Here is a 20,932-nt window from a genome sequence, read left to right on the forward strand (position 1 = left end):
AAGTCTTGCAAAAGAGAGGAAGAAAACAATATTCTTCCTGGTAAAATAAAACCAAATCAGTTGAACAAAATAGGGTGGGTAGGATGTCAGGCATCAGCTTTTTACTGGTACTTTTCTGGTTAGGCCTGACCCTGTAGCTTCACGTACAATCTATGTGCAGGTTGGCTGACCTAGAATGACCATTCCTTGGTTCTGAATTATGTCTTGGTTTCTGGTTCCAGGAACCAAATAAGAATTTGTGATTTAAAAATGATCTACAAAATAGACATGCTGGGGGCGGGGGAAGAGGGGCCTGCCTTGCTTTTGTCTAAAGCTTGATGGTGTGCTGCCTTCTTACCAGATCAGTATTGGATCTCCCAGAATTAGAACAGCTGTTGGGCTTGACTTTGAGTGGAGCAGGAAGAATCTTTAATCATGGGCTAAAATACTACAGCTTGCTTGTTTGTCAGGAGTTGAGCTGAGTAACATTTGGGCAGAGCTAGTCTGAATGTTGTTCTTTCTCCCTCTGTGAAGGTGTGACCCCACACCATTTTTCTCCCACTTCTTGACTTCCTAAGTGCAGCAGACATCTAATGTAAAGCAATTGGGAGGCCTTTCTTGAAATCTCTTGATGGTTTTTATCCATCCTGAAGAAGCCAAAGGCACTTGGATGTAACTGCCATTTTGCAGGGCACCTGTAACTCTACTATATGTGTGCAAATCTGCTCCAACAGACTTGCTTGCTCTATGCTCTGGCCTGAAGCAGAAAGAAGTGGCTTCCAAGTCTTTATCGTGCCCTTGGCTTTCCCTAGCCCTAATTCTCACAATCCCTTTTCTCTCTCTTGCAGTATGATGGCATCATCCTTCCTGGCAAATGAGCAGTTCCTGTTACCAGAAAGACCCAATAAAATTTTCTAACTAACTTTCTGTTGGGGATTTTGTGGTTGGTGTTGTCTCCTCCTCCCCGTGCAAAGCTTGTGTGTGCTGGTGCTGCAGAGATGACTCGGTGTTGTGCACTGGAAATGGGAGTTGGTGTCCGTAAAAAGCAGATGTTGGGACCCTGGTATAAATGCAACTGCCTCTGCTGGCCAGCTGAGAATGATTGGTGAGACTTACAGCTAGGTCTTTGGATGCGAGAGGGGCAACCAGAAAGCTTAGCAGCAGAATTGAAGCAACATTTCTTGAAGCATTTAGGGTCTCGGCTGTAGTCCCAAGTAGGGACAAACTGAAACTCAACCTACGTACTCCAATTTCCAGAGCTCCCATGGTGTCCGGTGTAGCCAGGCAGGCAGATGTTAGTGTTGTTTAAGAAAGAAAGAGGGACTCCATTCCTACAGATGAGGTACTAGGCAGCTTCTTGACTCGTGGATTGAAATGCCACACTGAGGGCAAACACAGTGGAGATCAAATTCAACTGTGTGGGTTTGCATCTATTCAAGACTTGGTGATACCAACACAAGTAATTGTGTGTGGTTGAGGTCTGGTACTGGTGAGTGCCAGCCATTAGAAGCTTGTCAGCTGCCTGTTCTGCTACTGACCAAACCCTAATATGGGCTTCAAGGCCCACAGTGGTGACAAGATCCTAGAACAGTTGCAATGTGTCTGTCTCCCCAGACCTGAACTTTGGTGCTGTTGCCACTAGAGGGTACTGATGTTGCAGGTAAAGAACTAGCCAGTACTTATTGCAGCCAGACTAAGAATCCAGCATGGGCTACTTTAGCTGATGTGAAGACCAATGGCTAGAATGGTACTCACAGTCCAGCTCTCATACCTGTATCTGGCTCTGTCCTGGCATTCAGACAGGTCTTTCATGCTTGGGAGTAGAGAAATTGCTTTTGTGTTGCCTTTAAAATGTTAATGGCTTAACTTTCTCTTGGCTCTAAGCATTTCAAATGGCTATGGTAGCAGGTTCCCAATGCAAGAAGATATGGAGAAAGCAGCTCTGTGGTGATGACTATAACCAAGTTGCTCTTGCAAAGCAGTGCTAAATCTTTTATTCAATTTATGTAGATACATAATACCCCTTGGCACCACTCCATCATGCATGTAAGGTTCAGCAGTTGCTCTGACACCAGACTGCAGCTTTTCCAGCAACCTTTCCTGCCCCCAGCTTGAGAATACCTATAGTGTGGAAACTCATAGCCAAGTGGTAAATTGAACCCCTTTCTCCCAGACACACCATTGCATTCCAGAAGTGGGGGCTAGTATGATGGCTCAGTTCCTACAAAATTTAGAAGGTTCTCTCTTCCGTGTATCCTGGAAAGCATGTGGTTGCCACCAGTGCCCTGAGCCCCAGAGCTTGTGAAGATGGTCCTTTCTAAAGGACACGGAGTGGCATGTTCCATTGAGGTAAAACACACAAAGGAAAACTGGATTTACTATTTTTCAGTGAATTGTCCATCTATGGAGTTTCCATTGCCCTTGGATGCATTTATGCTCATAAGAATGACCTCTGACTAGAGTAATACAATCTGGTAGGGGAAATTGGTGCCTTGATAGCAAATTGAGGTGAAGTTTTTTTGGTGATATCTTTTAGACCCATTGTGCAGTTGGGAAAGATGCTAGACAGGCTTTCAAATATTAAAGAGCCTTTGTCAAGGCCCGTGACTAAGGGTACTTTATGCCTGAAAGCTTGTTTTAACTTTTTCCCCCCATCTACGTGGTTGGTTCAACAAAAAGATAGCACGAAAATCCTCATCCCTTACATACTTCCAGGACCATCACAGCTATAGATAGCAATGCTCCACCCTTTACTTGAATCATAACTTGCACTGAAACCTTTCACTCTCTGTCAGGCCCGAACGCCCAAGTAGGTTTTTCTGTGCTATGCTTCTGTCTGCTGTGCATTTCCCGTGTCACACTGGAGTAGTCCCAAAGCTGCAAAGGGCTTTGTGGCTTCACCCTGCCTGGGGAATAGACTTATGCATGAATGTGCCTCCTATCTGCCTGGTTGTATAAGCAGGACCAAGATGTTGGAGTACTTAGTTTGGAACCATTTTCCAGGGTCACTGTAACAGTAACAGCTGGAATTAAAAACTCCTAATTTCTGCCATGTGACAAGAGTTCGGTAACAGCCCAGGTCCTAGGATGGATACCAGGAAAGCAGCAGCAGTTGCGGTGCTGCACATCATGCCTTAACTACTGGCTCCAAGTTCCATTTGAGACCTACCATGCAATGGTACACAGTGGGAAGTTTCAGCTTGCTGTTCACATTTGCTTTGTGGTTCTCTGCTCTGGAGCCTTAGTGCTTCCTGCAGAATGCGAGCCAGGAGACCTTCAGCTTTCCTGCTTGTGGTAGGCAGCCAGCTTGTCTTCATAGATTGCTAGGTTATCGCAGAACTCAGGCTGACTAGAACAAAACCATGCCTGAGCCATCAGGGGCTTGTTATGGATGGATTATGTACACGTGCCTCTCCTTTCAGGCAGGTCCCATAGCACGTGTTCATAATGCACAGGCAATCTTAGCCCATGCTACAAATGTTCACATGGCCTTTTCTTCCCCTGCAGCTCTTGAACTCTCTCTGTTGGTGACCCCCTGCTTTCAAGATGGCAATGGAATCAGTGACTGAGGCTAAATATAAGCAGTGAGCATGAGGCTATAGCTATCCTGTATGAAGGTCTGGAACTGGACTTTCTGGTTCAGATTATCACGGCTGTTCATTCCCAGTGCAGCAAAAGGGTGTTTTTATTTTTATCCTTGTAAATACAGCTCTTTCTTTACTGTTTTAATTGCTTGGGGCTGTAGCAATTCCCTTTCACAGGTTCCCGGAGAAAGCCAGGAAGAATTGCTATGAGCCTCTAGCCTTAACTGCAGTATAACACTGACCAGAGGCCTTCCCTGGATTAAAACTTGTTTAAGCAATGGCAGATCTTAAAGGAAAAGTGACAATCTTGATTTAAAAATCACCAACAATGGTGAATCCACTGCAACTCTCCTTCCAGCTGTTAATGATCTTCTCTTAAAGAATGTGTCTTATTTTTAGTATGCATTTGTCTAGCTTCAAGTAATAAGGGAGAAGTGACTATTCTAGCTCTAAGAACATAAGAAATTCTAAACTGGGTCAGACCAACAGTCCATCTAGCCCAGTATCTTGTCACTGACAGTGGTCAGAGTGGAGGCTTTAAGAGGGAAAGCATGGAACGGGTTATCGAATGATCCATCCCTTGTTCATTACCCTCTCTGACATCTATCCTTTTTGGTTTAGAGATGCCTGAAGAAACATCTCCAGTGTCTTCCTTGTAGCAAATGTGACCCAGGTATCTACTGCCACTTTTACAAACACCACATCACTTTTCCTATCTCTGTGACTGAATTTCTCTCTGAATTACTCCAATTTATTTTTTTTTTTAAACCCAGCTCCAGAACCAGTAGCAAGTGCAAACCACCTGGGAATAAAAAAAAAAAAAAAAAAATCTTTCCTGCTTGTTTCAATGCCTTATGGTGATCTCTGTTTTCAAGCTAAGCAGCAGGAATTCAAACACAATGGGATGCACAGCCTGGGATACTGGCAGCCCAAAATATATTCTCCTAGAGCTCAAAACTTGCCTTGATTGACATTTGAAGAGACCTCAGAATAACTCCAAGCTTAGATGTGTGTGAGTGGTATTTTTCCCCCTTAACTCTGGACCCCTGCAAAGCTAAAGACCCCTAGTGAAATAATGAGTCTAAAGCAGGAAGAACCCCTCTTTTCCTCTTAGCTGTATACTAGGCTGTTATGTGTTGCCGTAGGCCGTCTAGGCCTCTCCCTTTGTGGCATCCTGACCCTGAGCGAGGATGAGGAAGGTAGCTTTGTTACTATGCCACCTGCCAGCGCCCAATGCACTTTATGGGAAGGAAAATGCTTTTATTAGTCTCCTGCAGTAGGGGAAACAGCAGAAGAGGAGGGTGAAGTGCTGTGCTAAGGTTGCACGGTAAGTCAGCGTCTGCTCGCAATGGGAGCTATGTTGCCTGACTGGTGGTTGGGCCATATTGCCTCCCTGCAGCATGACTGGAGGAATCCAAAGCAGAGAGGAGCCATTGCTTGAGGTCTCCAAGCTCTGGCAAGTGGGAATGAAAGGCTGTGCTCAGAGGGGAGCAAATCTGGTTTAAACACAACTGGACTGGGGGAAACCTCTATTCTAACCTGAGCACCTGCCTGGCTGCAAATCACTAGCGCATGTTCCAGGGAAACCTGATGCTCCAGCTCACGTCAAAGCTGTATCGAAGCTCTGCCAGCCCCAGCTGGAGCCATGCTCTGATATTTATCTATCTGATCCTGGCAGCAGGATCTGAATGTGCTTGTGTCAGTTTTGCTGACCTGCTCCCAGACCCTGCCAGCTCCCGTGGGTTGGAGGGGAGACAAAAATTGGACTGGGGATGGAAAGAGTTAGGTAGCCCTGGCCTGTGCTTGGTGACTCCATTGTGGCACTGTGCGCTGCCTAGCCAGGGGTTTGATTTGCTTGTTGGGCCATGGGCTGGTTTGTGACCGGGCTCTGGAGTCGGGCTGGAGCTGCCCCATGTCACTGAAAGGAAGCATGGCTTAGCCTGAGAGAGTAACTGTTCAACCAGTTGCCCAACCAGTGCCTTTATCACAGATCATGGGCCTTGGGGGTCATTCCAATTCTGCAGGCCTATGTATGGCTTGATGACATGAGGGTCACACATTGAGGGGGTTTCCCCTGGAAGGGGGCCTACAGCCTTGTCACCCACGTGGCAAAATGAGGTCCCAGCCCCTGGGCCACACATCCTCACTTGGATCCAGCACCCATTAGCTGGAGCAGGGATGGGAGAGCTTTGCAGCTGGGGGTGGGACTGAGTACAGAGTGGAGCCACGGGATGATCACAGGGAGATTTCCTTCAGTGCTCCTCTTGCCTTCTTGCTCCTCTGAAGGCATGGGCATGGGTCATCCCCATTTCCCTGAGGGTTCAGTGACCTGTCAAAGGCCACAAAAGGTGTTAATTTCTCAGCTGGGATGAGAATTCAGGCATTCCCAGCTCCTGGGACCCTATATCTATCCCCACCCTGTGCCCCCACTGCACCATCCCCCATGTGATGGTTCTTGTCCTCATGCACCCTGATCGCAGCTGCCCTACAATCTGAGGCAAGGCTTGAGCTCTAGTCTCTGTCCTGGGCTGCAGGCAGGAAGTGCCAGCCCCCCAGTTGCCCTATTAGATGCTGACTGCTGCTGAAGCAACAGAGCTGGCTCGGGACCCCTTGCTCTGAAGGGATGGGAGGGTGATGGTGCAGCAGGACACACCCACAGTGGCCTCAGGGAGGTCCTCATCATCGGCCCACTCATCCTGGTCCGGGTGATAGCATTGCACGCGCTTCTGGTACTTCTTCCCGCTCTCGTTCCAGCCTCCCACGAGGTAGATGCGCCCATCAAGGATGGTCACCCCTGCTGGGCTGACCCCAATGGGCACCGGTGCCATGTAGCTCCACTGACCCGTGTGGGGGCTGTAGCACTCCACTGGGATCACGTCCACACGCTCCCCACGGGTGCCCAGCTGGCTGCCCCCCAGCACATAGGCATGGTCAGCCAGTGTGGCAGCACAGTGCCAGCCCCTGGGTGTGCCCAGCCCAGCCTGGTCTCTCCAGGCATCAGTGCTGGGCTCATAGCTGCACACGGTGCGGGAATAGGCATGGTGGATATAGCCACCAGTGACAAGGATCTTGTTGTCGATGACCGTGCTGGCATGGCAGCAGCGAGGCAGCTCCATGCCGGCCTGGCCATGCCAGCTGTTGGTAGAAGGCACGTAGCATTCAATGGAGGCCAGGACACCATCTGTGTTGCGCCCGCCGATGGCATAGAGGAGCCCGTTGTAGGCACTGAGGCTGAAGTGTGTCCTCTTTTGCATCATGCTGGCCAGGTGCAGCCAAGTGTTGAAGCGGGGATCGTACCTGCAGAGAAGGGGGAGAGGGGCCTTGAGTCTACATGCCCCCAGGCTCAGGCCTGCTCAAAGCCTGGGAACACCAAAGACTTCATTCTTACACTTCCAAGCCATTAGCTTGGACTATAAGTGACCCTCAGGCATCTCTCACAACTCAGGTCTCCCAGCATCAAAACTACCCCTGGGATCTTGGTGGAGCAGCCACAAGGAGCACAGAGCTGAGAACCTGGTCATCCCCTCTTGCCCTGGCAGGGCACGTTCCTGCCACGACAGCCTCAGCCCATCCCAGTAGATGGGACTGGAAAGCAACCCAGAGCAGAGCCTGGCTCGTGGTAGAAAGGCTAGAAACAGATCGGAGGAGGTCTGCCAGCAGGGACCCAGAGGCCTGTCTCAGCACAAAGACCAGGGCAGCCCTGGTGCTATTGGGAGGGCAGTGGAACTGAATGACCTGGGCAAGGCAAGTTCAGACCACCTGCCCCTGGCATGGATTTTGTCTGTGACTGGGCCTGGGACAAGCCTGCCCTTTCCATCCTGAGTTTCATAGTTTCATAGTTGTAGCCCCTCCTGGCAGGACCCCCTGCCCTTGACCTAGAAGAAGCCCTTCCTATTCGGTTTCCTGACCTCATCCACTATAGAGGGGTTCTCCCATCACCCTTGTCACCATTACTGCAGTGAGTGATGGGGACCATCCCCAGGCAGGGACCAGCTTTTGGTTCTGCATGTATATGCCTCACATAATAGGGCTGGGTCTATGACTGGATGACCCTTAGAACTGTATCTCTGCCCCCTGAGTTTGTTCTCTCCCCCTCTCCCAGCACAGGCTGATTGGGAGGTTGCCCCTTCTTGCCAGAGGGTTTTGTGATTTGAGGGAAAAAGTTCCTCAAGGGTTGGGCTGAAAGCAACCCACTCATGCTGCTCTGGAACATAAGCACAGATTGCAGGGAAACAAAAGGCTGATTCGTTAGCTGCACTCATTCTCCATTGTAGCATCAGAGCCCTTAACTGGGAATTTTGGAAGGCAAGAGCAGTATCAATTGGGCACCTAAAGAAATACAACCTTTAATGTTGTCACGGCTACCTGTCTCCTCTGTTGTTAATAATGATGTTTGCATGGTCCCATCACAGGTTTCATGAGAACTTTCTGAGCAACAAACCCCACCACTTCATCTGGCAAGTAAAGGAAGGGCAGAAAAGAAAAGGGAAGAGGAAAAATATAGCAACTGTCCTGAGAGTGAAACTCTCTTGTGTTTAATTAATTCAGCTCAGTTGGAAATCAGGTACAGAATGCAAACTGAGAAGTTCTTCTGACAGGTCTAAGCAATCTCCAGCCTGAAGAGAAATGTTATCCTTCTACATGCATGCAAAAGTTGAGAGTAATTCACTGTCTGACTAACTGGCAATAGTGTTATTTGTACAGGCTTCAGCTGAGATCAGGATTGCATTGTGCTACATGCTTCATAGTCAGAGACTGCACCACAGAACTGAGGACCAGGCAAGAAAGGCAAGGGGCAGGAAAGAAAACAGCGACAAAGTGACTTGCCAGGGTCAAACAGCAGGTCAGTGGTAGAGATGGGAATCAATCCCAGGTCTTCTGACTTCTAGTCCAGAGCCATCACCACTGGCCAGCTCTGCTTCTCTAACAGCACAATCCCAAATGTGACCACGTTTACCTCTACCTGCTCCCCTAGCTGGGTGGTCACTGCATGTTTCTGACTGGTTTATCCCTTAATTTCCTCTTGCTCGTTTATCTCTATGGAAAATGTGCTTGGAGAACACTGCTGGAAGATACCGTGATTTACTCTGTAGTCTCCCAGGCAGCTAGCTCTCAGGATTATAACACCCTACAGGTCATTCACATCAAAAGGAGTTTTCTCCTCCAGCTCATGGGATAGGGGCCTGTGCTCCAGATTCCAGAGTCAGTCTTTGCTGATGCCTGCAACAGGTCTGCATTCAGCCATGGGCTTGGAAAACAATAAAGTCCCCTAAGAACTACCCCACCTTTTGGAAACTCTTGTTACCTGCACAGACTGCTGACGGCATGTTTGGCCTGATTCCTAGCATCATTTTGGTCTTCCCCTCCTGCCACGTAGAGGAACCCGTCCATCACAACCATGCACTGGTTGAAACTTTTGGCTGGCATCTCAGCCAGCTTGTTCCAGTTCCCTTCTGCGTCCCTGTAGCTAATCTCTCTGCTAAGAGCTTTCTCAGTCAAAGCCGGGCGGCCTCCAACAGTGACCAACACTCTCTGGCCTCCACGGATCCTGGTTCTTCTGGACTGAAGGGTATTTTGCTGATAAGGGAGCAAATGATAATTCATAGCATCCACTAGCAGCTTGTGGCACTCAGGATCTTGCATCATACGTGGCACAGGCTGGACACAGTTGACCAAATCAGGAGCTGATATGGTGCCAAATCGTATGTTGCCCAGGAGGTCAGCAGCATACTGGACTCGTTTGGAGTCATACTCAAGCCATTTCACAGCAATCTGGAAGGCGATGACCTCACTCGGGATATGTAGCTCGTCATCCATCAGCAGCTCATTGAGCTGATCGAAGGTGAGTTTTATGAATTGATCGGTCTCTGAGAACTCCAGGAAGTTCTCCCGGATAAATTTCTGGGTGGCGTCCTTCGCCTGGTTGAGGTTGTATGTGGCCGAGATGTTGGCAATGTACATGCAGTTCTCCACATTCATCTCCTGGATGAGGAAGTCACTGCACATGCTGAGCAGAGTGTGCATCTGCAGGTGGCTGGCAGTGGAGATGGTGCTGCCAATGGTGTAGAGGGACAGGCTTAGCTTCCCGGTGTAGGCATACGTGAGGATGGTGGTCAAGCCCAGAGGGGAGATGTCGTTGAGTTCCACCCGCTGCAGGCTGGGATCTCTCTTCAGCAAGCTGCGGAAATACTCGCTGCAGGACACCACGACCAGTTTATGAACATCAAAGGCCTTGGTTTTGGTGACGATTGTGAGGTCACAGAGGAACCGCTCCTGGCGCATTTGAGTCATCTCATCCAGCAGGCTGGCACCGTGGCTTGGGTTTGTGACCTCTGTGGCAGTGCAGCGGAAGCCATTGGAGCCATTTTCATACAGATCATTGAGGTGGTTCAGGTGGTCGATATCCAGTGACGTGTCCTCCACCACTACGGGGGCAATGGGTGCCTCCCCTTTCTCTGTTTTGGTCTTCTTGGGGTTTTTCTTCTTGGGTGCCATCTTGATGGGAGTGGTGGTCTGTAAGAACAGGAATAGTTAGGAGCTGTTGCAGTGAGATGCACCATAGATACCCTGCTGCTGTGTACAAGTGACTGTTAAACAGCATATATGCTACAAGAAATGGCAGGGTGGATCTGCAGTCTGACCCAAAGCTGCTGAAGTCAGTGGAGAGACTCCCCTTGATGTCAATACACTGAGGATCAGGCCTGGTGAACAGAATGGAAGCTCTTTGCCAAAAGTCACTCACTTTTTTTTTTATTTACCTAAATCCAGTGGATTGAGGCCCAGAGCTGGGAGTCAGGAGACCTTGGTTCTACCCCAGACCTGGACACTCACTTGCTAATTCAGGGCAAGTTACCTACACCTACATCTTCAACTAATTTGGGGTCCCTCCATTGAGGGGAACCCACCTTCAAACACCTAAAAACAGACAGTAATTTTGAGTGCCCAGTCCAGAGTGCCTCAAGTTGGACGCCCCAAATCAGTGGCTTCAGCAGAACACTGAGGCCTGAACTTTTCTGTGCCTCCTTTTACAAGAGGGGCTTGTAGCACTTACAACCTTCGCTGAGTCAATGAGAAATGGAGCAAACGCTTACAGCTCACTTTGAACGCACTGGTGGGCTGTCACTGCAGAACTACCGCAGTTTTGATTATTCCAATTCAGTGCAGGAATAGACTTGAACACATCACAGTCGATACTGCAGAAACATTTGGAGGCTATTTTTTTCCCATTTTAGTAGTAGTGCCTGGGCTCTCAAGTTGTGGACCTGCCTTAGGACAGACAGCCCACAGCTGGTAGGTGACAGAACCAAGCTGCTAGACCACATTCCCCTGCCAGGGTAAGAGCAAACACATGCACCCACAAAAACACCTTGGAATTGTACCCGCAGTAAAATGTTGCCTGAACGCTCATTCGAAACACCACGGCTGTCCCCTGACTATTTCTGTCCAGTGGAGAGACTCATATGCTTGAGTAGCACATGTGCTGCTCACCAGAAATAGCTGCTGCGTCTCTGTCTCACATATCTTCAGGCTGTTTATTGCACTGGCATGTAAAGATTGGGTTTCTGGAGAGCTGAGTAATCAGCTCCTATTTAGAAGGAGGCAGGGGGAGGTGAGAGATGGGCACTCCACTCCCCCAGGCAGATCAGGATTCAACACGCAGTTAGAGAGGGGAAAGCCTAGCAACAGACTCTGCTGGGAAAGAGAAGGCTGAGCTGACAGCAGGGAGGGTGGGGAAGTGATGGGGTGGGGACTGTGCTCACATCTGGGGCAGGTGGAACAGAAATGTGAAGGAGGTGGAGCTCTCCCTCTGTCCCCTCACCTGCTTCTGAATTCCCTAAGGCAGATGCAGAGGGCAGCAGGGGAAGGTCCCATGTGAGTAAGCCCTCCTTCCTGCTGCTATAAGGTGGGTTTGGTAGCGGAGGCTGCAGGGAAGGGAGCAGATTTGCCTCTTCCAAGTGCCCAGAAGAAAGTCATTTGGGCAGCTCTGACTTTAACAGCATTCAAATTCAAACTCATGGGTCACTAAGCGAGCCTGCTACACAGCTGCTGTGTGCACACCCTCTGGGCAGCAAAATCCCCATATGAAGTCCATGGAAGATTTACTGTTAACTTTTACTGGTCCAGGGCTTGCCCTGAGATGGTTAGCCTTTCCACTCACCCTGAGGCTGGTGGGGGGGGCTGATCCTTCCCCGTTTGATTTCAGTCATTGCCACACATTGGTTCATCACAGTAAAAAACATTTTGATTAGACTCTATTGGTTTGGTCCATTTTGTTTGGACTTCTGTGTGATATCATTCAGTTGAATATTGCATTATGTTTATGTATGTAATGCAACACATATATAAAGTTTTATATATATATATATAGTAATGTATATTATGTAATATATAATGCTACATATAAGTGTTAGCTATAACATTATATTATGCATTATATTGTATACAATGCAAAAAATAGAATGCATTAATATATATAATGTTACACATTACGTCTTGTGATATGTATTAATAATGATATGTATTATGTATAGACATGAGACAATGGACTGTCATTGAATCATTTTATTATACCAGTCTGCATGGGCGACTGGTGCCGCCTTAGTCGGGGGGACACATGCACCCCCAGCAACCAGTCAGCAACTGGGGGGCTCCCCCATGGCTGATCGTGTCAACTGGGGGGGTCCTCCTGCGGCCAATCACTCCCCTGCCGGCGCTCACAGGGAGGGGCACTAGCACTCCCACCTGCCCCCCTGCCTGTCGCCTGAGCAGGGAGCACGGCCTGTCAGGCGGTGCACCAGTGCTCTTAGTGGGTGCACGTGCACCCCTGTGCACCCCCTACACGTTGCCACTGCCAGTCTGGAAGGGAAATGGTCTTTCCTTCTCAGAACAAGGTGTTTGATGGTTCCCAATAGATGCTTTCCAGATGTTCTGTTCTAGGGGGAACAGAGGCATTTTAGCTTTCATTCTAATTTTGGAGCATCTCCAACACGTCAAATGTTGGCCGGTCTTCAGGACCAGAAGCTCTGTATTCTGATCTGCTCCCCCCAGCATCTGGAGCCTTGGACACTGCCCACTGAGGCAGTGGGCTGTGTACCTCTCTTTCTTGTTGGCAGAAATTAAAGCGCATCAAGATTTAACCCTGCAGTAACTTGCATTTCCCAGCTCATGTCATACTGAGTCATGGTTCCAGCGTACCCCAACGTGCTGCACTCCCAGCCCAGGGTCTCTCACCTAGCTGTTACAAATCATTGTAGCCTCCTGAAGGACATCAGGTTAAGCCAAGAAGTACCAGCTGAGGGAGTGGTCCTGTCATTTTGGCTAAAAGCTGCTTTGTAGTAAAGGAGCCTTGAAAAATGCTTCTGGTTCAAAATGGGCTTGGAATGAGTCCCAGTGGCACAACCCATGATGCTCACACATGGTGTCAGTGCTCACAGTACTTGCTCAGAGCGTTCCCTTCAAGTATCCCATATTCCTGGGCCTGGCTTTTCCATCATACATCATTTGGGGCAAGGGCTGCTTTTGGTTTTATCCCCTTGTCTGCACTAAACAAATCAATGCAGCTGCTCCCCAGATGGGAGCCCAGTTTGGCCATCTCTGCCAAGGAGTCAAGGACTGGACTCTCCTTTCACCCTGAAAGGCTGTCCCCCCTACATCAGAAGCCAAACTCATGGACAGGGTGAAGTGGGGGAAGCTGCTGCTATTCTGTAGCACCCACTATCTGAGCACCTTCTGTGGAGTCTGTTGCCCTTCCTGAGCCATCCCTGCCCCCATGTGGGTACAGTCCCCATTGCTCAAAGCTGCAAAGCCAGCTAAACACATGAATGACCTGGCAGGGGAAATACCATGATCACCACGGTGGTTTTCCTAGGGGCAGGGGATAATCACATTTCTGGCATGGGGTAGTAGCTGTGGGAAGATCTTGGCTTTATGCCCACTTTATGGAAAAGGAAGACTGCTCCCTAGCTTGCTCCTGGGGCCCATATGGCTGAGGGCAAAAGAAACTTGGGGGCATCCACACCCCAAGCCTCCGGGCTTGGGCCTGCACGTAGGACACCTACCAAAGGGTTTGGAAACACCTGAAGCCCCAGGTCGGGTGGAGGATGTTTGCTAGTAGTAGGACTACTTGTGGTTCTGGACTGACTCATGGATTTCAAATTGATTTGGATTGGAACACGAAACATTCTCTTAAAAAAAAATAGCTGGAAGCTGGGGTTACCCCTGACAGTGCGTGGGAGCAGAGCAGGGGACTGAATATGTGCCTTTGCTCAAACCCACCTGGATGAGCTGCATGAGAACAATACTCAGGCCTCTTCCTGACCAGCATTTGAAACACAGCAGAAGAGCTGACTCACAGCCCTGGGCCAGGTTTCCCAGACAGCGTGGCATCCAACATGCGCTTTGGAAGCTCCAGCTCCAGAAGCCTTGTTCATTCCTTCCCACCTGCTCACTCCTTCTCCATTATCAGGATCACGCATCGACTTCTCCTTTGACAGATTCGATTTGTACTAAGACATACCTGGTGCGGCCAGGGGCAATATATGCCCCATATATCATCCCTGGGGTGACGCCACTGCCTTACATGATTTATATCCAGAGATTAATTTGGCCCAGTTTCCTTCAGATTTATCCTATCCCATTGTTGCATTGTATTTAAATTAGAGGGAGAATGAACTTTACCATCTACCTTCACTGGCCTGGTTTTGCTAGTTAATCTCCCTTGTTCCTACATATCTCTAATGAAACACATTGCTGGTAAGGTACCTAAGGTCTTGTCTGCACTGGGAAGTTATTTTAGGGTAAGGGAGGCTAAGAATATAAAACACTAGAGTCACTGCGGAATACCTGCCGGTGTAGACCCTGCAGGTGTTCACACAGGGACTGATTCCAGAAGACCTATAGCTGTTCCACTCTCAGCTTCCCCTTGCATAACATGCCTAAGTCCCAAGCCCTCCAGAGCTAACTGTGTGTGGAGGGAATGAGCTATGTTTGAAGCGCATTAAACTTGGAGCAGGTTGCCTAAGGCTGGGGTTTGCAAAGGGACCTCAAGAAAGCTCGGGCCCTGGTTTCTGTTGAATGTGCATGGCTATGGCTGCTTTCCTCTGTTAGACCCCTTTGGAAAATCCCAGATGAAAAATGTGCATTAATGCCGATAAGGTACCTAAGTGCAAAATGACCTTTGCTAAAAACAGCTCATTTAATATGGGGCAGCTTTGCTGTTTCTGATCACAGTATCCACTATATGAAAGGGAATATCTTTCATGCAGACTAATCCCCAGGAAGCAAAGCTCGAATGGTTTGATGAGATTTCAAAGGGCGCAGACAGCAAAGTAAGATGCAAGGATTGTTCTGTGTAAACTTTCAAAAGAGTCAGTAATTCTCCCCTCCCGGCTCAGTCCTGCTTATCTCATCTCTGCACCAGTATGATGACGAGCTAAGCACGGTGCCAAGCAAACAGCAAAGATTAATCCGTGCTTGGTGAAATTATACCCATCAGTATTTGATATATGGATTATTTTCTTTGATGTCTCATCAAACAGTCTTAATTAGTATTAAAACAACTGAGCCCTTCAAGTGCTGTGGAAACACAAAACGGTGTGAGCTGAAAAATAAACACAGACCTTTCCTGGAAAAAGATTTGGAAGCTAAATCTCCAGGTTCTTTCACCTTCAGTAAACTGTCTTCTGTTCCACCTTCTTTAAAAAAATAAAGACAAACAAAGGTACTTTCCCCATGCCAGCATTCTCCATTTGCAATCAAATGAAACATTCTGGTGACCTGAACAAGACAATCTCTCTGTAAATACTGAAGCACAAAAGGGCCAGCTCTGGGTTTTTAGTTTAATTTAGAGATAGAAGCTCTCTTTGCTCCTTACCTTGATGTTAAGACTGGTCAGTCCAGGGGGGGCTGTGGCTAGGACAGAGCCTGTGTGCTCTGCTGGTGAACAGACTGCAAGACCCTCAACTTTCCACATGCAACATCCTCCCCCTTGTCAGGGCAGGCCAGCTGACTGCTCTTATCACAGCAACATTTACATCAACCTTCTGGTGGTGACGCAGGGACAGCTGTCCTCGGCAGAGACTGGAGAGACCTGGAAAGGGATAGGCTAAGGGAGTGGGGGAGCTCTGTACCAGCCAAATGCATCTGTACCACTTCTGCCAATATCTCGAGGTAGCAATAAACAGCAGCGTGTTCTCTAATCTTCCACCAACCATGACAGCAAGCGAATGGCGAGGCAGCCAAAGGCACCTGATACAGGAGAGAGGTTGTTTGAGGACAGGTTGGGAGGGAGAACGGGATAGCCCAATCATTAGGAAAGGGGTGAAGAAAAATCAATCAGCCACTCTGTCATAGTCTACGCGGTGCGGCTGAACCTGCCAGGTGCCCAGCATCGCTGTTCTTAATAACATGCACAGCAGACCCACCACACCCGACACAGAACAGAGGTGCTGTGCGCCTCTAGGAACTCGCACTCAGAGTGAAATTAGCCTCTGGCAACTGTTTAAGTGAAACTCCCACTTTGCGCACGCCTTTCCCCCGAGCATGTTCCAGCAGGTTCAGAGCAAACAGGGAAAAGACACAAAGAGAAACGAGATTCCCAAGTCAAACGGGGGCTCCCTGGAAAATGTGCATGCACTTTTCTCAGCTCTAGATCAGAGAATGTGTTCCTCACTGGAAGCTGGGAAAGTCCCGTGGGTTGAGTTCCACCCCCGTGCTGGGCTCAGCTGTGAAATCCAGGCAGCACTTACAACATACGGGAGCCTATTTAGAGAGTTCAAGTGCTCCTTAGGTATTGTGCTGGCCAGATGCACAATGGTGATTTTTCACCCTTTTAGATGAATGAGTCGAGTAGACACATTGGCAGAGAACAAGAGCCCAGAGTGTCCTTTTTTCCAATGATCAGCCCTTCACTTTGTCATCAAAGGCAGCAAATATTGTTGGGAATATTTATACTCAGGGATATTTTAATTCTAATTGCCTCCAATTTATTTTTCGCACCACATTCCTCAACATGCTACAATAACCACATCAGTTAATTTGTAATTAAGTTACACTGCTCATGAGGATTAACACCCAGAGGGGAAAAATACAGGAAAAATATCCAACACGATTGTGAAATTCAGTTTCATCTGGTACCCCAACTATTAAAAGACCTAGGGGAAGGCATCTATTGATCAGATGAATGACATTTGGGAACAGCCTGGCTACAAGAGAAGGGTTTCAAGGTCCTGGCTATGAACTCACCAGTTTCAAGGTCCTACACTCACCCTCCTCTGTCATCGTGCTGTTGTGCTGAGCCATGGTGAAGCCATTTGGGTTTCTTACATTGCATTTCTTACTTTGCGTGGTTTGATGGTGTTTCACCATCACCTACAGTCTGAACCACCTGTGTTTGTCATCCATGATTTTGTAATAATTGCATTGTTCCTGCCCTGTTTCATCACCCTTTAAAGCTTTGTCTAGGAATGGCACTGGAGGCCCAGAGCAGTGATGCCTACCATCCTGAAGCACTCTCCTCCCCGCCCTCTGCGTCAGGCCTCGTGGGCTGCCATGTGATGCCAGCGGGCATGCTCAGCTGGTACGTGGCATTGAGGGATCGGGGCCCAAATGCCACGATCTCTGTTGCCAGGTATGTGGATTTCTGTGCCCAGCGTCCAGGTGCATCCATGTGCTGTATTCGCTGCATCGGACCTCATGGGCTGCTGTGCAACACAAGCAGGTGTAGTCGTCTGGTATGTGGCATTGCGGGATCGGACCCCAAATGCCATGTTCTCTGTTGCTGGGTATGTGGATTTCCGTGCCCAGCGTCCAGGTGCATCGGTGTGCTGTATTTGCTGTGTTTGGCTGAGTGCGTCAGCCCCAGATCCAACATGCGCAGGCTCCCCCATGGTGTGGGGCGAGAAGGGGAAGACGTGCACCTTGGTGTATGGCAGCCAGGCATATTGGGCAGGGTGTGAAGACACAGGGCTGCGGCATGCACCCTGGTACTCCAGAGTCTTTAAGGCCTGGGACCTGTCTTCACTGGCCTTAGAGGAAGACAGGGAACGGGCCTCACTCTGTCTAGCAAAAGAGGGCACTGGCTCTGACTGAACCCTCTTGCCAGCACTCAAGATGGCAATTGCCTCCAATCCCAGCAGCTTCTTGCCAGCACCCAAGATGACAAAAGGGTCCTTCCAGCCTTCGCCGTTTGCCAGGACCCAAGATGGCGCCCCGTTGTTGTTGACCACCCCGGGGGAGGAGGAGGAGGGGTTTCCGTTTCCTGCCAGGAGCCAAGATGGCGCCGAGCTGCGGGAAACCCAGTGTTGGCCAGCGGGCGGTGAAGCCGCTTCCGGCGTGGAGGCTTGTCCAGCAGTAAAAATGGCGGAGTCGGTGCTGGAAGTTGTGGGCAAGCTGCAGTCGCGACTCTCGGGCAATTCGGAGCCGAAGAAGGTAGCGGCGCGGGCCGGGCGGGCCGGGGGCCCCGCTCCAGCTGCCCCCTGCTGCCATCGCGGCGCTGGGCGGCCCGTGAGGGGCGGGGAGCCGGGCTTTGCTCTGAGGGGTAGGCCCGGGGGGGATCCCCGTGCTGAAATGGGCACCCGAGGAGCAGACCGGGCCGAGGGGGAGCGGGGCTTGAGCCTGGGGGGCGACCTACAGCACCACCGTGCCCCCGGGGAGCTGCCTCTGGCCCTCCAGGTCTGCCCTGCCGGGCCCCAGCCCTGCGGCCGAGACCCCTGGGAAGGGAGCGCACCCCCCATGGTGGGGCTGGCACCGAGGGCCTGGGGAGGCTCCTTCTCCAAGCCAGCGGCAGCGGGGGATACCCCGTGCCCCCGCACAGCTTTCTCTGCCCATGGCAGGGCTGTCCTTTCAGGAGAGAGCTGCCCCGGTCTAATTCTGGTTCCGCGTTGGCCTGGGGGAATCTTTCCAGCTGGCAGGTGACTGACAGCTGTCATTGGCGTGGGTTGCAGCTGAAGCAGCCCCGCGTGTGGCTGGCGGTGGTGTGCACTGGTGGGCAAGCTCTGGGGAGAGCCAGGTCAGCGGCGTCCCTCCAACGGAGACGCGTTTCTGGGTCTGTCCCAGTAAATTCGGGGCTGGGGCCTGCACGGCAGATGTGCATCTCTCCTGCCACACATCTACGTAAAATCTACGTTTTTAATCTTTTCTTATTGTTTTCCAACTCCAGCTGTTAGAGTAGTTGAGATGAATTTGGTTGCTCTGTGTGGACACCCGATGAGTCCGCTCAATGGTGGAGTGGACTGGATTTCAGCTAATCAGTGAGAGAAACAGTGGGGCAGCCTTAACTCTGGAGCGGGTGAACTGCCCCGTGGGTGCGAACTGGGGCACTCGGCTGCTGTTGACAATTGAAATAAGTGTGGGCTCTTTATCCGCTTGTGTAGAAGAGGAGGAGGGTTGTGTTACGAGCTCTCTGCAATCTAGTATGAATGACTGCTTGTTTTGGTACCTCCCAGGCTTCAGAGGGGACAGCCCATTTGTCCTCACTGCTCAGTCAAGGAGTCTCGCCAAGCCCCAAGGGACAGTTGGTGCCCTAAACAGGAGTTAGGCTCAAGAGGCTGAGTGAAATGTGTGACATTACTTGAGAGGAAGCTAAGCATGAGAAGCCTGGGATACATTACGGGGCTGGAGGGTAGGTCACCCCTGGCACGGGTGCCAGAGTGTGGCACGTGAAGGCATTTTACTTGGCGCAGACGGCAGAGAAGGGGCCAGGGTTGCACTGCCACAGCAAGGATCGGGCCCCTTGCAGTCGGCCCCTGGCACGCCATCTTATGAATTGAGGTTGCAGGTGTTTTTGGCGCTCTGCCCAAAAACATTGCCGACCCTTGGGCCAGGGATTTGAGAAAGGTGCATCTGATGTTTTGAACATCTACCCAGTCTATTATCTAGAGGGTTTCATGTGCAATACCAGTGTATGCAATCCCTTCTCCCCCAAACTCTAGTCTACCCCCTACATAAATTCAGGGTGATATTTATGTACCTGCATCCTAATGATATGGTCACTCTTTGGTTGGGTTTTACACTGTGTTTCTTATCTTATAGGCACTATACAGCAGCGGTTCCCAAAATCTGACAGATTGCACACCACCAATTTAAAATGATACAACCTTAAGTACCACCAGCAAATCTTTGTCATATAAAGTAATTATAATAAATCTGTTAATGCATGCCACTGGCAGGTCGTCTGCATACCCCTGGTGGTACCCGTACCACAGATTGGGAACTGCTGCTGTACAGTATCAATAACTATTTATGATTACCCCTGGCTGTTTGATTGTGCAAGTATATCGGAGGGCTTTGTTTTCTTTATTTAAAGAAGTGCAAGAAGTTATGAGCTCTTTCCAAACCTCCTTTTTGCAGGAGTGAGATGTCCCAATTTTACCTTTTTTTTTAATTTTTGAATACTTTTTGAATGAAAATCAGAGAGCTGCTAGTGTTCCTAGGCCCAGATTTAGACTGTAGTGTACTGGAGCTTAGACCTCTTTTGTATGTAGTTGTCAGTTTAAAAAATGACATGTCGTGGGTTTCTGCTTTTGTGTTATAAACTTTGGAGCTTCAGCATGCTGGTAACATTCATCGTCAAACCCCTTCCAGAAAGCATGATGACTATTTTAGAGAAACTGGGTGCAATAGGGGCTGAGACAATTGTCCAGCTCAAGGTTTTTAGGACTTTCTTTGGAATTGGAAGCATCTCATTACTGGCTGCTGGGTCAACTTATCTAGAATCTGGAAATAATAATGTTTCCTCCCTTTCCCGCCCCCCACTTTGTAAAATTAATTGGGTTCCACTGCTAGAAAATGTTAGGTATTAATATTATGCTGGCTGGCACACAGCTCTGTGAGGGAAAACTTTGGATGTGCTGTCATGGGTTGGAAACTCATATTTTCCATTGGAGGAGGTGCAAAATCTTAGCTGAATACTTCAGTCCTGCTTGTTTTCTTTGTGTGTGCATGTGTTTGTGGGAGGGGGTAATGGGATATGTAAGCAACATAGCATCCTCATTAAGACGATGGGATCAGGCCATGATGTGGTTGCTTGATAGTAACATGCTCTTCAAAAACATCATTTAAAGAAAAAATTGTTAAAAGAGGCATTCCTGATTTACAAACAGCAAACATCTGCCAGTTAAGGGGTGGCTGTCAGTTGGGTGAAGCTCAACTTCCTTTTTATTTATTTATTTATTTATTGTTTAAAATGGGGATCAAATCCCAAAGCTCTCTATACTGGAGTGTGTATATATGCATATATAATACATGCGTGCGTGCACACTGCAAGTATGGGCTACTGGAGTGTGCATATATCACGCGTGTGCACACCATTGCAGGTTTGAGATACTGGAGTGTGTGTATATGCAGATATCACCCCCTCCCCCCCCCCCCCC

The 20,932-nt window shown here is 49.3% G+C and overlaps 3 protein-coding genes across 6 annotated transcripts in view; 2 read left to right on the forward strand and 1 right to left on the reverse strand.

Moving 5' to 3' along the window:
- Positions 1-900, forward strand: part of RPL11 (ribosomal protein L11) — a 10,186-nt gene extending 9,286 nt beyond the window's left edge. The window contains exon 6 of the mRNA XM_019512386.1: positions 828-900. Within this exon, the coding sequence (XP_019367931.1) occupies positions 828-857 (30 nt within the window). The 3' untranslated portion in view covers positions 858-900. The remainder of the gene's footprint in view (positions 1-827) is intronic.
- Positions 901-5,050: 4,150 nt separating this feature from the next.
- Positions 5,051-15,978, reverse strand: LOC109294118 (kelch-like protein 31). Of its 2 annotated transcripts, XM_019512383.1 has the most exons (4): positions 15,436-15,525; positions 15,182-15,256; positions 8,869-10,076; positions 5,051-6,860 (listed from the first exon to the last, which is right to left on the reverse strand). In XM_019512383.1, the coding sequence occupies exons 3-4, from the start codon at positions 10,056-10,058 to the stop codon at positions 6,128-6,130; spliced, it is 1,923 nt and encodes a 640-aa protein (XP_019367928.1). In that variant the 5' UTR covers positions 10,059-10,076; positions 15,182-15,256; positions 15,436-15,525; the 3' UTR covers positions 5,051-6,127. The 2 variants fall into 2 exon arrangements, with proteins under 2 accessions (XP_019367928.1, XP_019367927.1); XM_019512382.1 differs by lacking the exon at positions 15,182-15,256 and having other exon boundaries at positions 15,436-15,978.
- A 1,335-nt stretch (positions 15,979-17,313) lies between these two features.
- Positions 17,314-20,932, forward strand: part of ELOA (elongin A) — a 26,333-nt gene continuing 22,714 nt past the window's right edge. Inside the window, exon 1 of one of the 3 annotated variants that reach the window (XM_019512388.1) lies at positions 17,314-17,990. In XM_019512388.1, coding sequence (XP_019367933.1) covers positions 17,673-17,990 — 318 coding nt within the window. In that variant the 5' untranslated portion in view covers positions 17,314-17,672. The remainder of the gene's footprint in view (positions 17,991-20,932) is intronic. The other 2 variants (XM_019512387.1, XM_019512389.1) reach the window with 2 other exon arrangements.

Source organism: Gavialis gangeticus, unplaced genomic scaffold (genome assembly GCF_001723915.1).
Source record: "Gavialis gangeticus isolate Ggan-Ray unplaced genomic scaffold, GavGan_comp1, whole genome shotgun sequence".
Classification (NCBI taxonomy): domain Eukaryota; kingdom Metazoa; phylum Chordata; order Crocodylia; family Gavialidae; genus Gavialis; species Gavialis gangeticus.

What these genes read in the sequence shown, in the direction of transcription:
- LOC109294118 (XM_019512382.1), bottom strand. Translation starts at nt 15,534, where the DNA reads ATGTGGAAAGTTGAGGGTCTTGCAGTCTGTTCACCAGCAGAGCACACA. An exon ending in TGACCAGTCTTAACATCAAG is followed by an intron (nt 10,077 to 15,435) that starts GTAAGGAGCAAA and finishes CTGTTCTTACAG; the next exon opens with ACCACCACTCCCATCAAGAT. An exon ending in GCCGTCAGCAGTCTGTGCAG is followed by an intron (nt 6,861 to 8,868) that starts GTAACAAGAGTT and finishes CCTTCTCTGCAG; the next exon opens with GTACGATCCCCGCTTCAACA.